Below are 17,685 nucleotides of genomic sequence, written 5' to 3' on the forward strand. Positions count from 1 at the left end.
TTCAGATTTTCTATCGAGTTTTTCCGTGATCTGATTAACTTGGGTTATTTTATTCATAAATAAGGTCATATCGAGCATCGCAGTTTGGTTGTGGTCTTTTTTAATACCATTTTTTTAAAAATTCAGATTTTAGTAAATAATCCCCTTATTGTTGCGGGAGCTTGCAATGTTCAAACACTGTAAAAAAGCAATAATAAAGCAAAAACAAAAAAAAAGAACATCACTCCTGTGTCATACAATTGTCTCTTGTATTTTTTACCCAGGTAGTGGAAACAATGGTGGGGGGAGGAGTGTTGTGCAGAGCTGAGTTTTTACTTTTAAAAAAAACTGTTTTCCTATATTTCTACAGCTGAGAATTATTTCTTCCTATGTTTGGAATATGTTTTGGAGTCAAACAGTTTGGTGGTTCATACAGAACCAGATCTAACTAGATCTAACTAGGGAATTCTGAAAGATATCCAGCGCAGTATGATTTTTGATTTATTAAAACTTTCAGGTTTTTAGAAGCATATTCACAAAAGGTAAACTATATTGTTTACCCATTGATGAATGCACTTCTAAAAATCCCATAGGGATAAATAGGAAGTGGATGGTCGTGAGCTCTAATTTCACCCCCACGTAATAACAATGAAAGAAAGAAAAATGGCCTTCGTATTTATATAAGGTGCTCTAAAAATGTTTTTGTGTACACAACACATTTGGGTTAAGTTTTCAGAACTTTAAATTAGCTTGGCGCAAAAAATTTGAGCGTCAAAATTGCCTCGATTGACTTTTCGGAAGTGTCCAAAATTTACGCAGGCGTCAATTTTCAAGTCTCACAAATGTTTTACCATTTCTTGAAATCGTGAAAATGGGAGAAATTCACCCATCACTAGTACTTGCTTTTAAAAGCGCCCCCTACACTTGCATTGTTTGGCACCACACCAGTCTGTTTTAATGGATTGTGTGCAGTACGCCTATTAATGCGGGGAAATCCGGTAGCTACATGGTGTCAATTGATGTGGTGTACTTGTACCTAAAGAATAATGCACAGGTAATTTTGAAAAACTTTAGAACTTTAGAAAAACTTCTGCGCAGTTACACCTGAATTATATTTATATGTGCACAACAACCATAAAGACACTCACCAAAGGGAACAACCAGTGGATTCTCCAAACTGCTGTGATCCACATGGCAGGAGTAAGTGGCGCCCTCCTCTGGTGTTACCTCCACACTGACTCTGATCTGATAGGTGCCATCAGGGTTTGGCAGGATCTCTGCTGATTCCTCTGAGTAAATCTCATCTCTCCCATTCTTTATCCACTTCACTTCCACATCTCGGGGGTAGAACCCATACACCCAGCAGTGCAGTTTTGTACCACTCTCTGACTCTGAGCTGGAAATCTTCACTTTGGGGGGAACTGAAGGGAGAATTAAGAACATTTAACAACAATAAATACAGTAAAAGCTCAGGAAATGTTAATATAATAATTGAGATGACAGTAGATGGTTACTTGGATATGGAGGCCACAGAATGACATGATTCCCTGCTAATTAAAAGTGGAATTTATCAAATCTTTAAATATTAAGTCCTACCCATTAGCAAAGGTAGACTGCACTCAAACCTGCCCATAAGACAAACAAACAACAAACTGAAATTTATATTTAAATATGCAATTAAGATTAAATCAATGTCTTTCCAAACAAATTAGAGAGAAAGAGAGAGAGAGAGAGAGAGAGAGAGAGAGAGAGAGAGAGAGAGAGAGAGTTGTTGGTGCTTTGGGTGGTGATCTTCTGTGCAGACCTAGGATAGAAGTATAGACCTATGAAATGCCCATTAACCTTGTTGACATCTTCTTCCAAAGTCATATTTTAAAAGTTAAAGCATCCTTTTTAATTTGATTTTTTTTAAAACCAATATTTAAGAAATTGAAGGAGTTAGCCTCTGGTAAGTAGGTAAAAAAGTAGGAGCTATTAGATACAAACTGTGCTGGACATAATAAAGACAACCATGGAGCAGGGTGGCCTGGGTTGGAGATAAAGTGGGTTGGTGGTGGAGTATGGGAGGGGGCAGGGTAGTGCCCAGGGCAAAGTCAAAGTTGATCCACTCTTGAAAAAAATACCACACTTGCAGCTGTTTTTTTTACTGGTGTAGGGATCTGATCATTTAGAAACCCTCACATATTATAGGTAAGCACATCTTGAAGGTTTTAGACACCTAAATGGGTTCTAATAGGGACTTGTGTCATTGCTCTGCTTATGTGTCATTGCACGTTTGCAGAATAAACACGCAAGGGTATAACCCTGCTGTTACTAGCCTCTGTGTGCCAGTGTCTTCTTGGATCAATTGCTGAGGGGGGTGCCGATCCCTCCGACACCGTGCACCAGGCGTCGAATTGCTGAAGGCCAGGGTTGTGCGAGCAGGCTACTCTCCATTGCTTCTGCTTATGTAAGCCCATATAGTTCTCACAGTATACTGTAGATGGCACTGTGCTATAGTATAAAGGTCTAGGAAACCATGCGGTCTGGGTCCATTACTTTAGCCCTTACCTGAGAAGGCAGGAAGGGAATGGGTAGTGGAACCCAGAAGCTTCGGCCCTAGTAAAGTGGATAGCTACACTCTGTCATTGATCACTCTAGAAGGGAATTGTACTAAAGGGCGAAGTGGCTAACGCTGGCAAAATTCACCAGCGTGACGTCATTTTGGCACTTTGTCGATTTACTAACGGTAGCTGGCGTAAATTCGCTGGTGTAATTTCGCCAAGGCAACTTCTCACTCTAACGCCATGCAAATTTTTGGTCTGGTGAAAGAGCGTTCCTTCGCAAATTCACTAAGTTTTTGATTTTACTGACCATTACTTCTATTGCCAGACTTGCCTTCACCACCTCAGACCAGGCGAAGTGCAATAGAGTAGATAGGAGTTCCTCAAAAAAAAGTTGAAAATTTTTCTAAGTCCCAAAAAACACTCGCGTTTTTTTCCTATTTTTGGCATTCCCTCCTACATTTGCTAAAATAAGGCACCTTAAATATACTGTGGGCACATGTATAGGGCATTATAGCAACTTTATATAATTTTATTAAGGTTCCCTAGCCTTGTGTAGTGTAATGTATTTGCTGCAGCATATACAGCCATTGTACTGTAACGGCACGCCGTACGCTAATTAGCCAATGCTAGCGTAACTTCGAACTGCTGGGCGTAATTTCACTGGCGTAATTTCGCCAGTGATTGGTACCCTGTGCGGAACTTTGGATCTTCGTGAATTAGCGTTGTCCAGCCGAATTTACGCCTGGCGAAGTGTTGCGATGTGCGCAAAACCAGCGATGGTGAATTTGCCCCTAGGAATGATAGATAGGTCATATAGTTGAGCAGCTCAAGGCTCCGACGAGGAGAGTCAGAGGGATTAAGATCCCAGGTACTAATAACCCAGAAGTAGGGACTAAGTGCATAGATTTAGGGATGGTAGAATTTCCCCTAGGTTCCACTTAGGGCACAGACTGAAAGCTGGGGTACCTTCTCAATTGCTCCTTAACTACTGCTGTAACTATTCCCTTGCCTGCAGGGATCAAGCTGTGTTCTTTGGTTCTGTGACTATAAAATAATCCTTTATGCTATACAGTATGTCCTATGTACTCCTATGTGGACTGTTCTGTAAATAAACCCAGTCCCTGGTTAAGCATAAAAGAACCACTGGAGTCAAATTTTTGTGCACAAACACATTGTTACAGTTGCACTACACCCTGCCTCCACACTGTTGCGTAGAGATGTCGCGAACTGTTCGCCGGCGAACTTGTTCGCGCGAACATCGGGTGTTCGCGCTCGCCGGAAGTTCGCGAACGTCGCGCGACGTTCGCCATTTTGGGTTCGCCATTGTTGGCGCTTTTTTTTGCCCTCTCACCCCAGACCAGCAGGTACATGGCAGCCAATCAGGAAGCTCTCCCCTGGACCACTCCCCTTCCCTATAAAAACCGAAGCCCTGCAGCGTTTTTTTCACTCTGCCTGTGTGTGCTGAAGAGATAGTGTAGGGAGAGAGCTGCTGCCTGTTAGTGATTTCAGGGACAGTTGAAAGTTTGCTGGCTAGTAATCGTTTTGATACTGCTCTGTTATTGGAGGGACAGAAGTCTGCAGGGGTTTGAGGGACATTTAAGCTTAGGTAGCTTTGCTGGCTAGTAATCTACCTTCTACTGCAGTGCTCTGTATGTAGCTGCAGTGGGCAGCTGTCCTGCTTCTGATCTCATCTGCTGACTGCTGCAATAACAGTAGTCCTTGTAAGGACTGCTTTTATTTATTTTTTTGTTGTTTTACTACTACTACTACTACTACTACTATAAGAGCCCAGTGCTATTAGTCTAGCAGTGTTGGGGAGTGGGACTGGTGTGCTAATCTGCTGCTCCTAGTAGTTCAGCAGCACCAACTTTAATTTTTTTTTTTAATATTCATTTTTTTTATTTTACTTTTTTTTATTTTACTACCGCTGTAGTAGTGTATAAGTTGACCTTTTAGGCATTATTTGCCCTGTAGGCATTATTTGCACAGTGTTTTCTTCAACCCGCCATCTAGCTGTGTGACCTTGTTCACATTCTGTCTAAATATCCATAATATTACCGTCTCCAGAAAAAACACCGGAGTGACTTTTTTCAAGCAGCCATAATATATTTTACGTAATCCGTATCCACCGCTGTAGTAGTGTATACGTTGACCTTGTAGGCATTATTTGCACAGTGTTTTCTTCAACCCGCCACCTAGCTGTGTGACCTTGTTCACATTCTGTCTAAATATCCATAATATTACCGTCTCCAGAAAAAACACCGGAGTGACTTTTTTCAAGCAGCCATAATATATTTTACGTAATCCGTATCCACCGCTGTAGTAGTGTATACGTTGACCTTGTAGGCATTATTTGCACAGTGTTTTCTTCAACCCGCCATCTAGCTGTGTGACCTTGTTCACATTCTGTCTAAATATCCATAATATTACCGTCTCCAGAAAAAACACCGGAGTGACTTTTTTCAAGCAGCCATAATATATTTTACGTAATCCGTATCCACCGCTGTAGTAGTGTATACGTTGACCTTGTAGGCATTATTTGCACACTGTTTTCTTCAACCCGCCATCGAGCTGTGTGACCTTGTTCCCATTCTGTCTAAATATCCATAATATTACCGTCTCCAGAAAAAACACCGGAGTCACTTTTTTCAAGCAGCATTCATATATTTTACGTAATCCGTATCCACCACTGTAGTAGTGTATACGTTGGCCTTGTAGGCATTATTTGCACACTGTTTTCTTCAACCCGCCATCGAGCTGTGTGACCTTGTTCCCATTCTGTCTAAATATCCATAATATTACCGTCTCCAGAAAAAACACCGGAGTCACTTTTTTCAAGCAGCATTCATATATTTTACGTAATCCGTATCCACCGCTGTAGTAGTGTATACGTTGGCCTTGTAGGCATTATTTGCACAGTGTTTTCTTCAACCCGCCATCGAGCTGTGTGAGCTTGTTCACATTTTGTCTAAATATTGATAATATTATCGTCTCTAGAAAAACCACTTGAGTTACTTTTTTTCAAGCAGCATTCATATATTTTACGTAATCCGTATCCACCGCTGTAGTAGTGTATACGTTGACCTTGTAGGCATTATTTGCACACTGTTTTCTTCAACCCGCCATCGAGCTGTGTGAGCTTGTTCACATTTTGTCTAAATATTGATAATATTATCGTCTCTAGAAAAACCACTTGAGTTACTTTTTTTCAAGCAGCATTCATATATTTTACGTAATCCGTATCCACCGCTGTAGTAGTGTATACGTTGACCTTGTAGGCATTATTTGCACACTGTTTTCTTCAACCCGCCATCGAGCTGTGTGACCTTGTTCACATTTTGTCTAAATATTGATAATATTATCGTCTCTAGAAAAACCACTTGAGTTACTTTTTTTCAAGCAGCATTCATATATTTTACGTAATCCGTATCCACCGCTGTAGTAGTGTATACGTTGACTTTGTAGGCATTATTTGCACAGTGTTTTCTTCAACCCGCCATCTAGCTGTGTGTATTATCGTTTCCAGAAAAACCAACTGAGTTTTTGTTGTTGTTGTTGTTTTTTTAAAAATAATGCCAGGCAAAGGCAGGCCGCCACGCAGAGGCCGTGCTAGGGGCCGTGCTGCTATGCAATCCTGTGGCCCTAGCAAATTGCCCAGTTTTAAAAAGCCAATGACCCTGAACTCCCAAAATGCTGAAGAGGTAGTTGACTGGCTTACACAGCACACCCCATCCTCTACCGTTTCTAACTTTACCACAACATCCTCCTCATCCTCCACTGCTATGGCCACCCCACGTAACACTTCCTCCACCACCGGTGCCCCTTCTTCACTGGGGTCAGAGGAGTTATTTTCCAATGAGTTTCTTGAACTGAGTAATGCGCAACCATTATTGCCAGAAGAAGATGAAGGAGATGAGGACCTTACACCAGATTTAATTCTGGCAGAGAACACGATAGAGATGGACATAATGAGTGATGAGGAGGAGGTCCCCGCTGCTGCTTCCTTCTGTGATGTGTCAGAAGAAATTGATGCATCTGAGGAGAATGATGATGAGGAGATTGATGTTTTGTGGGTGCCTAGTAGAAGAGAGCAAGAGGAGGGTAGTTCAGATGGAGAGACGGAGAGTCAGAGAGGCAGTAGGAGAATAAGACTTAGAAGAAGCAGGGAGGACAGCCCGCAGGGATCAGCAGGGCAACAACATGTATCGGCACCTGTGTTCAGCCGGCCAACGCACCCGCCATTGCCGCCAATACCGCCAACTCCGCCAACTTCTACTGTTACCGCCAGATCGCACACTTCCAAAAAGTCAGCAGTGTGGGATTTTTTTAATGTGTGTGCCTCTGACAAAAGCATTGTAATTTGCAATGAGTGCAGTCAGAAACTGAGCCTTGGTAAGCCCAACAGCCACATAGGTACAACTTCTATGCGAAGGCACATGAGCGGCAAGCACAAAGCACTTTGGGAGCAACACCTCAAAGGCAACAGGCAAACTAAAAGCCACACTCCTTCTGGTCCAGCATCTTACTGCTCTACCTCTGCTCTCCTTGACCCGTCTGAACCACCCTCCACTCCGCCTTCCACCTTGACCACCTGTTCCCATTCCCAGTCATCTGCCACCAGCCAAGTTTCTGTGAAGGCCATGTTTGAGCGTAAGAAGCCAATGTCTGACTGTCACCCCCTTGCCCGGCGTCTGACAGCTGGCTTGTCTGCACTCTTAGCCCGCCAGCTTTTACCATACCAGCTGGTGGACTCTGAGGCCTTCCGCAAATTTGTAGCAATTGGGACACCGCAGTGGAAGGTACCCAGCCGCAATTTTTTTTCTAAAAAGGGAATACCACACCTGTACCAACATGTGCAGAGCCAAGTTACCGCATCTCTGTCACTTAGTGTTGGGCCAAAGGTCCATATGACTACTGACGCATGGTCCTCCAAGCATGGTCAGGGCAGGTATGTCACCTACACTGCCCACTGGGTGAACTTGGTAATGGCTGGGAAGCAGGGAATGGGTAGCTCAACAACAACAGTGGAGTTGGTGTCACCGCCACGGATTGCACGCGGTTCTGCCACCACCTCTACTCCTCCATCGCTCTCTACCTCGTCTTCTTCTTCTTCTTACTCTGCTGCTGGGTCCTCCTTCTCCTCCTCCACACCTGTGCACCCCCAGCTCCCCCTAGGCTATTCGACGTGCCAGGTACGCCGTTGTCACGCTGTCTTGGGGATGACGTGCCTGGAAAGCAAAAACCATACCGGATCTGTACTCCTGTCATCTCTGCAGTCACAGGCCGATCGGTGGCTGACCCCACACCAACTGCAGATCGGAAAAGTGGTGTGTGACAATGGAAGCAATCTGTTGGCAGCGTTGAGACTAGGCAATTTAACACATGTGCCCTGCATGGCACATGTGTTAAATTTAATAGTCCAACGTTTTGTCTCCAAGTACCCAGGATTCCAGGACGTTCTCACCCAGTCCAGAAAGGTGTCGGCCCATTTCAGACGTTCCTACACAGCCATGGCACGCCTTGCTGACATTCAGCAGCGCTACAACATGCCAGTCAGGCGTTTGATTTCTGACAGCCAGACTCGCTGGAATTCAACGCTCCTTATGTTGGAACGTCTGCTGCAACAACAAAGGGCCGTCAACGAGTACCTTTTTGAACTGGGTGGTAGGACTGGATCTGCACAGCTGGGGATTTTTTTCCCCCGTTACTGGGTGCTTATGCGCGATGCCTGCAGGCTCATGCGACCTTTTGAAGAGGTGACAAATATGGTCAGTCGCACCGAAGGCACCATCAGCGACCTAATACCCTTCGCTTTCTTCCTGGAGCGTGCCGTGCGACGAGTGACAGATGAGGCTGTAGACCAGCGTGACGAGGAGCTGGAAGCGCACGATTTCTGGTCGGAATCACCAGAACGAACCCAGGCACCTGCTGCAACGCAGGGAGAGGTGCCAGAAGTGGAGTCAGAGGAGGAAGGTGGCTTTGTGGAGGAGGAGGAGGAGGACCAACAGGAGCAGGCTTCCCAGGGGGCTAGTGGTGACCTTTTGGGGACCCCTGGTCTTGTACGTGGCTGGGGGGAGGAGACCGTGGATGATGCAGTCCTTGATAATGAGGAAGCGGAGATGGATAGCTCTGCATCCAACCTTGTGAGAATGGGGTCTTTCATGCTGTCATGCCTGTTGAAGGACCCCCGTATCAAGAGGCTTAAGGAGAAGGACCTGTACTGGGTCGCAACGCTACTAGACCCTCGGTACAAGCATAAAGTGTCAGAAATGTTACCAACATACCACAAGTCCGAAAAGATGCGGCATTTACAAACCAGCCTGCAAAACATGTTGTACAATGCTTTTAAAGGTGATGTCACTTCAGGAACTCATCAACATTCCAGGGGCAGAGGTGCCAGTAATCCTGCCACGAGCACACCTGCAAGGACAAAGCCCTTTGGCCAGTCTGTAACGTCAGACATGCAAATGTTTTTCTGTCCAAGGCAGCGCCACAACCCTTCTGGATCCACCCTCAAAGAACGCCTCGACCGGCAGGTAGCGGACTACCTGGCATTAACTGCAGATATCGACACTCTGAGGAGCGATGAACCCCTGGACTACTGGGTGCGCAGGCTTGATCTGTGGCCAGAGCTGTCACAATTTGCCATGAACCTCTTGTCTTGCCCAGCCTCAAGTGTGCTCTCAGAAAGGACCTTCAGTGCAGCAGGAGGGATTGTAACTGAGAAGAGAACTCGCCTAGGTCACAAAAGTGTCGATTACCTGACCTTTATTAAAATGAATGAGGGGTGGATCTCGGAGGGTTACTGCACGCCGGAAGACTTGTTCTGACTTCTATGCAGCTGTCCTTCTCTTCAAGCCTCATGACTCCACACACAGCTGTCCTTTAGCGTCCTCCTCCTCCCTCCGCCACCGTTACAAACTAGGGTGCAAACCCTACTGGTTTAATTTTTTCTGGCCTCTGTGCTTCAGTGGCTGCAACCAAAAAAACTGGGCAAACAATGTCTACAAGGTCAACGTATGGCAAAAAATGACTATTTTCAGCATTTATATGGCATATTTTTTCTGGCAACTGTGCTTCAGTGGCTGCATCCAAAAAAATGCATATTTTCTGCATTTATATGGCATAATTTTTCTGGCCTCTGTGCTTCAGTGGCTGCAACCAAAAAAATGCATATTTTCTGCATTTATATGGCATAATTTTTCTGGCCTCTGTGCTTCAGTGGCTGCAACCAAAAAAATTTATATTTTCAGCATTTATATGGCATAATTTTTCTGGCAACTGTGCTTCAGTGGCTGCGACCAAAAAAATGACTATTTTCAGCATTTATATGGCATATTTTTTCTGGCCTCTGTGCTTCAGTGGCTGCGGCCAAAAAAACTGGGCAAACAATGCCTACAAGGTCAACGACGTTGACCTTGTAGGCATTGTTTGCCCAGTTTTTTTGGCCGCAGCCACTGAAGCACAGAGGCCAGAAAAAATATGCCATATAAATGCTGAAAATAGTCATTTTTTGCCATACGTTGACTCAACGTATATGGCAAAAAATGACTATTTTCAGCATTTATATGGCATATTTTTTCTGGCAACTGTGCTTCAGTGGCTGCGACCAAAAAAATGCATATTTTCTGCATTTATATGGCATAATTTTTCTGGCCTCTGTGCTTCAGTGGCTGCAACCAAAAAAATTTATATTTTCAGCATTTATATGGCATAATTTTTCTGTCAACTGTGCTTCAGTGGCTGCGACCAAAAAAATGCATGTTTTCTGCATTTATATGGCATAATTTTTCTGGCCTCTGTGCTTCAGTGGCTGCAACCAAAAAAGTTTATATTTTCAGCATTTATATGGCATAATTTTTCTGTCAACTGTGCTTCAGTGGCTGCGACCAAAAAAATGCATATTTTCTGCATTTATATGGCATAATTTTTCTGGCCTCTGTGCTTCAGTGGCTGCAACCAAAAAAATTTATATTTTCAGCATTTATATGGCATAATTTTTCTGGCAACTGTGCTTCAGTGGCTGCGTCCAAAAAAACTGGGCAAACAATGTCTACAAGGTCAACGTATGGCGAAAAATGACTATTTTCAGCATTTATATGGCATATTTTTTCTGGCAACTGTGCTTCAGTGGCTGCGTCCAAAAAAACTGGGCAAACAATGCCTACAAGGTCAACGTATGGCAGTTGTTTAAAGAGAACAGCAGATTACTAGCCAGCAAAGCTACCTAAGCTAAAATGTCCCTCAAATCCCTGCAGACTTCTGTCCCTCCAATACAGAGCAGTATCAAGCAGATTACTAGCCAGCAAACTTACTATCATCTGTCCCTGAAATCACTAACAGCTCTCCCCCTACACTATCTCTTCCAAGCACACACAGGCAGATTTTTCAGATACATTTTTGCCCTTGATCCCCCTCTGGCATGCCACTGTCCAGGTCGTTGCACCCTTTAAACAACTTTAAAATCATTTTTCTGGCCAGAAATGTCTTTTCTAGATGTTAAAGTTCGCCTTCCCATTGAAGTCTATGGGGTTCGCGAACCGTTCGCGAACCGCTCGCGTTTTTGCGCAAGTTCGCGAATATGTTCGCGAACTTTTTTTCCGACGTTCGCTACATCCCTACTGTTGCGAGGGCTTACACCTGAGAGAAAGGTCTCATCCGTGGCACAATTATATTTGAAAGTAAGCTCATAATAGAGACTGTGCCACTTAATTATAGCGCTACACTGGTTAAACCCACACCTCCAGGCCTTAGTAGAAATAAGACTTCAAGTTAGTTGCTTGACATCCTTTCTCAAAGGGAAATGCAAATAGATATTGGAGATAATGTCCTAAGAGTGACAAAAACAGCCAAAAGTAAAACATTCCATGACACTTCTATAATGCCCCATGCGTGCTTAAGCTTCCCAAACCCTTGCCCTATTCACTCATCATTCCTCTGCTCAGCTATTCCTATATACAGGCACTTATTGATGTCTTCCACAGTCTCCATGGCCGTACATATTTCTAATCGTGCAAACCTTCTTCACATAAAGCTGTGACCCTCTGCCCCTTTCTCATGTGCCTTCTGGGATGTACAGTCCATTTGCATTAAACTCACAGCACTTCATAATCTCCAAATCTCTTAACTTTCTGGCTACCACTGAAACGTGGCACCCTCCTACCAACACTGCTTCACCTGCTGCCCTGTACAATGGAGGAATCTCATGTAGTCCTACCCCTGGATGTAGTTTCAAGCTTTAACCATGCCTGGTCAGGTATTCTAAAAGATTCTGGCTTTATCACTGTCTGAGATTAATGCTGTCACTGTTACATGATCCCGCATAGCTGATCTTTCCATAATTTGAATCTCCCCACCTTAAGTCTACTAGAAATTCATGTAAACATTAAATAAAGCCAATAGGCTGGTTTTGCTTCCAATAAGGATTAATTATATCTTAGTTTGGATCAAGTACAAGTTACTGTTTTATTATTACAAAGAAAAAGGAAATAATTTTTTTAAAATTTGCATTATTTGGATAAAATGGAGTCTATGGGAGACGACCTTTCTGTAATTCCGACCTTTATGGATAACGGGGTAATTTCACCATGAAACAATTCAAAGTGTGAAACATTTTTTTACTATCCATTATTCTCTATGGGCATTTTTAATCATTTTGTAAAATGTAGGTTTTAAAAATGAATTTGTTTTATTTTCCTCATATCAGCTCTGTAAGACAGGTAGCCAACTTTCTAATCCAGGAGTGTTTTAGGGGGAACACTCTAAATTTTAGAGAGAAAAAAACCTTGAATTTTTAGAGATTAATTATACCCTGAAGTCCAACCGACTGGGCTGTCGGGACACTGGGAAAAAACTCGGCGGACCCATTTTTCCCATTTTTTTACAGATGAAAATTACCTAGGGGATTACTTTACAATCAGATGAAGAGAAGCTAATGATAATTGTTTTTGGAATAGAATAAAAAAATGTAATACCGGTATGGGACCTGTTATTAAGAATGCTCGGGACCTGGGGTTTTCCAGATAACAAATCTTTGCATCATTTGGATCTTCCTACCTTAAGGGGCATATTTATCAAGGGTCGAATTTTGAATTAAAAAATTCTAAATTTGAATTCAGAAAGACCCACCGAAATTAAGTCAAAGTATTTTTTTTGGTTGAATAGGTTCATTTTCGATCGAATAGGTCCGTATTCGGCAAAATTCCAATCGTACGGATCGAAGGAGTAACGCATTTGATCGAATTCGATTCAAAGTTTTTCCCAGAAAAAACTTTGATTTTTCACAGTCCACCAATTGGCTCCAAAGTCCACCAATTAGTTCTAGGAGGTCCCCCATAGGCTAAAACAGCAATTCAGCAGGTTTTAGATGAATTTTGATATTCAAATTTTTGAATTTTTTTCAAATTCTAATCGAATTTGGACTATTCCCTAGTCGAAGTACACAAAAAATAGCTCAAAATTCTAATTGTTTTCATTCGAAAACTCACCTCGACCTTTGAAAAATCTGCCTCTTAGTCTACTAAAAATATAATTTAAACATTAAATAAACCCAATAGGCTGGTTTTGCCTCCAGTAAGGATTAATTATATCTTAGTTGGGATCAAGTACAAGCGACTGTTTTATTATTATGGAGAAAAAGGAAATCATTTAAAAAAAACTGGTTTAGTTAGTATTTAGTCTCACCTTTCTTTTCCAAGACATTTTTTAAATAAGGAAGGTGCAGTTTCAGTTGACTGATGCACACATTTTCCACGTATGTCCTTTGTAATTTAGAATAAAGTTCCTTCCTTTTCTGAACTGCAATGAGAGCTCCCGGCACTACTGGGATATACTCTGGGTTTGCTGTATCAAATGTTATATAGTCTTTGGCATCAAATGCTAATTCTTCATTACCACGAATGCTGCCGTCCTCACTCAGCTCACATCCATTCTTTATTTGCATAACGTGAAAATCTTCAACACCTGCAATAAACAAACAAAATGCACCAATACATTAAACCCAAGTCTGGGTAGTGGTCTAATGGATTCATATATTGAGAGTAATCACAAGAGAGATTGTCTTTCAAATAGGCAGCTTTCAGATTCAATTTGAGAAAAGCTTATCCAGTGGCATAACTAGAGTGCGCCAGGCTTCCTTGCAAAAAAATCCCATTGTGATCCCCACATACTCATAAGTACAATGCACTTGGTCAGACAAGTTTAGGAGGAGGGGCTAAAGGTAAAATCATTAGTACAATGTGCTTGGTCAAACAAGTTTAGGAGGAGGGGCTAAAGGCAAAAGCATTAGTACAAGGTACAGGTACAGACAGTTTAAGGAGGAGGAGCTAAAGGTACAATCATTAGTATAAGGTGCAGGTACAGACAGGTTTAGAAGGAGGAGCTAAAGGCAAAATCATTCCTATAAGGTGCAGGTACAGACAGGTTAAGGAGGAGGAGCTAAAGGCAAAATTATTAGTACAAGGTGGGCCCCCCTTACCACCCCTCCCTCACCCATCAGTATGAAGGCCACACAAGACACAGTCATTAAAACATAAAGGTGCCCCCCTACAAGTTAAAAAAAAAGAACTTTGGTGCCCAGGGCCCTCCTACAAGTTTTGGTGGTCAGGTGGTGGTAAAAGTAAAAAATAAAAAACATTGGTGCCCAGGGCCCCTACAAGTTATGTAAAAAAAGCATTAGTGGTCAGGGCCCCTACGAGTTATTATATAAAAAGTTTGGCCTGGGCCCCTACAAGTTTTTAAAAAAAAAAATGATTAGCCAGGGCCCCCAAACATTTTAAAAAAAAAACAATTGGCCAGGGAGCCACGGAGTTCAGATGCCGGTATCTTCAGTTTCGTGTGCTCTGATTCGCCAGTGAAATGTAAGTCCCGGTAAAGCCACATGGTGATTGGTTAAAGTAGAGGGGTGGTTCAAACTTCACCCAACCAATCCGCATGTGGCTTTGCCGGGACTTACACTTCATGGCGAATCAGAGCACAAGAAGCCAGTCATCGGAGCTCCACCCAGCCCTCCCTTCCGAAGTCTGTTGCTTACTGATGGCAGGGGCCCGGCTATACAAGTAAGTGCAGCACGGCTGGGCCCCCCATAACTCCCCAAACCATCCGGGCCCGGGACAACAGTCCCCTCTGTCCCCCCCCTGATGGCGGCCCTGATTATATCAATATTGTCTATGATAAAATGACTGCCTATGCTTAAGTAGCTCTGTGATACAAAACATGTAAGGCCATGCCAACCAAATAAATATACTTGATTTTTATCCTGTCTTTGTGGAATGGGCCTTTGAGTACCTGCTCAACTACATTACGGTATGATAAAATGACTGCCCACTATGATTAGCAAATTTAGCCTTGTGATTAAAACAATGACAATGAGAAAGCAATGTTAATATGAAGCAACGAATAGCAATAAAAAGGGAAGTCGGCCTAGCGACTGATGATTACGACATACGTGTTTGTGTAACTTTCATTATTAATGCAGAAATTTAATATATCATAGTGATAAAGCAATTTATTTACTGCAGTGTGGTAAAAGTGGCAATTCCCCTTGAAACTAACAATTGTTTATTTCACTCACCAGTCTTGTTTAATGAAGATGTGATCAATTTCATCATCATTTTATCTAAACTCTCTTTGAGATATATAATTTTGGTGAGCTCCTCTATGTCGTCATAAAGCTCGAAAGACGAATGCGATGGAGTCAAAGGCTCAGGGCCGAGTTTGTCGCTGTTGTACGTTCCAAGCATCAAGTTATCCAAATAAGCTACAACTGAATACTTCGACAGGCCCTGTTTCGGATCTGAAACCAGCGTTGTGCTGTATTGGAAAATGTGACTGCCTAAAAGCCAAAAAAGAAAACCAAACAAAAATACATTAAATCAGCCTATGAGAATTGGACATCTAATATGAATATACTAATAAAGCAGCTGGTATACCTCCAACCAGTTTAGATTGTGTTCAACCCGCAGCAACTAGGCACCTGGTACATGTGACTCTTCTCACTCACCTGGAGCCTCACTTACTGTATTTCAATCAGAAACCAGACTCTTAAGTTAAAGGACCAGATTCAATTCAGTGAGATAAAAGTTTATTACGTGAAAAGTCATGGACGAAATTCAATTTGAGATGCAATTCAATTGGTAAAAACTGATCTCATGGTTTAGCATGTGAAAACTGAATTTAAGTCTATAGGAATAAATTGGAACTGAATTTGGAGAAATGTTTTTTCTCCTCTATTTGAATCTTGTCCACGAGTTTTCACGTGATAAACCAAAAAATAAAAAAACCAAAAAAGAGTTTATGAACTTTTTTTTTACTGAATTAAATTGGGTGCCATTAAAAACAGATGAACATTTATTGGACAGATGAGAAGCGTTAGAAATGGTGCTGACATTTGACGGTACAATATCAAATCAGTAAATTCTTCAAATATTTTCTTAATCAGTTGTTCCTCACACAATCAGAGCTGTGGGGTAATAATTAGGGATGCACCAAATCCACTGTTTTGGATTCAGCCGAACCGAAACAGTGGATTTGCCGAATACCAAACCGAATCCTAATATGCAAATTAGGGGTGGGAAGGGGAAACATTTTTTACTTCCTTGTTTTGTAAAAAAATTCACGCAATTCCCTCCCGCCCCTAATTTGTACTAGGGATGCACCCAATCCAGGATTCGGTTCGGGATTCGGCCAGGATTCTGCCTTTTTCACCAGGATTCGGCTGAATCCTTCTGCCTGGCCAACTGAATCCAAATCATATGCAAATTAGGGGTGGAGATGGAGATCGTGTGACTTTTTGTCACAAAACAAAGAAGTAAAAAATGTTTTCCCCTTCCCACCTCTTATTTGCATATGCAAATTAGTATTCAGATTTGGTTCGGTATTCGGCCGAATCCTTCGTGAAGGATTCGGGGTTCGGCCGAATCCAAAATAGTGGATTCAGTTCATCCCTAATTTGTACATGCAAATTAGGATTTGGATTCGGTCCAGCCAGGCAGAAGGATTCGTCAGAATCTGAATCCTGCTCAAAAAGGCTGAATCCTGGATTCGGTGCATCCCTAGTAATAATACCCAGATGTAGCTTTGCCTGCCTTGGTGATCAATCCACAGTGCAAGTTGAAGCTCCCAGTGGTGTATTACACCAGGAATCTCTCTATTCCTGAGCCTAAACAAATCCCAATACCAGCAGCATAGACACTACAAAGTACTAACCCAACTACTAGAGCAAGGTTTACTGTTCTTGCACTTACTTTACCTACTGAAACCTACCTTCATTCTAGGCCCTTTGTAGTACATCACACATCCTCCAGCAAGTGGGTAGACCAAAAAAATAGCAAGCTTCCGTTTTTTATAACCTGGGGGAACAGTGAACTGCCAAGGGACCTGATCCCCCTTTCCAATTGTAAAGGACCAGTAGAAGAGGCGCTTAAGGGGTGATATGATAACTATGTATAAATATATAAGGGGATCATATAATAATCTCTCTAATGCTTTATTTACCAGTAGGTCTTTCCAGCTGACACAAGGTCACCCATTCCGATTAGAAGAAAAGAGGTTCTGGCTAAATATTGGGAAGGGGTTTGTTACAGTGAGAGCTGTGAAGATGTGGAATTGTCTCCCTGAATCAGTGGTACAGGCTGATACATTAGATAGGTATAAGAAGGGGTTGGATGGTGTTTAGCAAGTGAGGGAATACAGGGATATGGGAGATAGCTCATAGTACAAGTTGATCCAGGGACTGGTCCCATTGCCATTTTGGAGTCAGGAAGGAATTTTTCCCCCTCTGAGGCAAATTGGAGAGGCTTCAAATGTTTTTTTTTTTTTGCCTTCCTCTGGATCAACTGGCAGTTAGGCAGGTTAAAATAGAGTTGAACTTGATGGACATGTGTCTTTTTTTCAACCTAACTTACTATGTTACTATGACCAGGCTGGCCAGAAACTAAGGGGCAAATTTACTTAAGGTCGATTATCGAGGGTTAATTAACCCTCGATATTCGACTGCCGAATTGAAATCCTTCGAATATCGAAGTCGAAGGATTTACCGCAATTTGTTCGATTCGAAGGATTTTAATCCATCGATCGAATGATTTTTCTTTGCCCCAAAAAAAGATAGCAAAGCCTATGGGGACCTTCCCCATAGGCTAACATTGACTTCGGTAGGTTTTAG

The 17,685-nt window shown here is 42.5% G+C and overlaps 1 protein-coding gene across 3 annotated transcripts in view; it reads right to left on the minus strand.

Annotated features, from left to right (window-relative positions):
- LOC108699401 overlaps window positions 1–17,685 on the minus strand; it is a 57,829-nt gene that overhangs the window by 1,941 nt on the left and 38,203 nt on the right. For all 3 annotated transcript variants that reach the window (XM_018231457.2, XM_041573551.1, XM_041573552.1), the window contains 3 exons: window positions 15,097–15,357; window positions 13,209–13,487; window positions 1,128–1,400 (listed from right to left, as the gene is read on the minus strand). In XM_018231457.2, the coding sequence (XP_018086946.2) occupies window positions 1,128–1,400; window positions 13,209–13,487; window positions 15,097–15,357 (813 nt within the window). The remainder of the gene's footprint in view (window positions 1–1,127; window positions 1,401–13,208; window positions 13,488–15,096; window positions 15,358–17,685) is intronic.

This window comes from Xenopus laevis, chromosome 8L, assembly GCF_017654675.1.
Source record: "Xenopus laevis strain J_2021 chromosome 8L, Xenopus_laevis_v10.1, whole genome shotgun sequence".
Classification (NCBI taxonomy): domain Eukaryota; kingdom Metazoa; phylum Chordata; class Amphibia; order Anura; family Pipidae; genus Xenopus; species Xenopus laevis.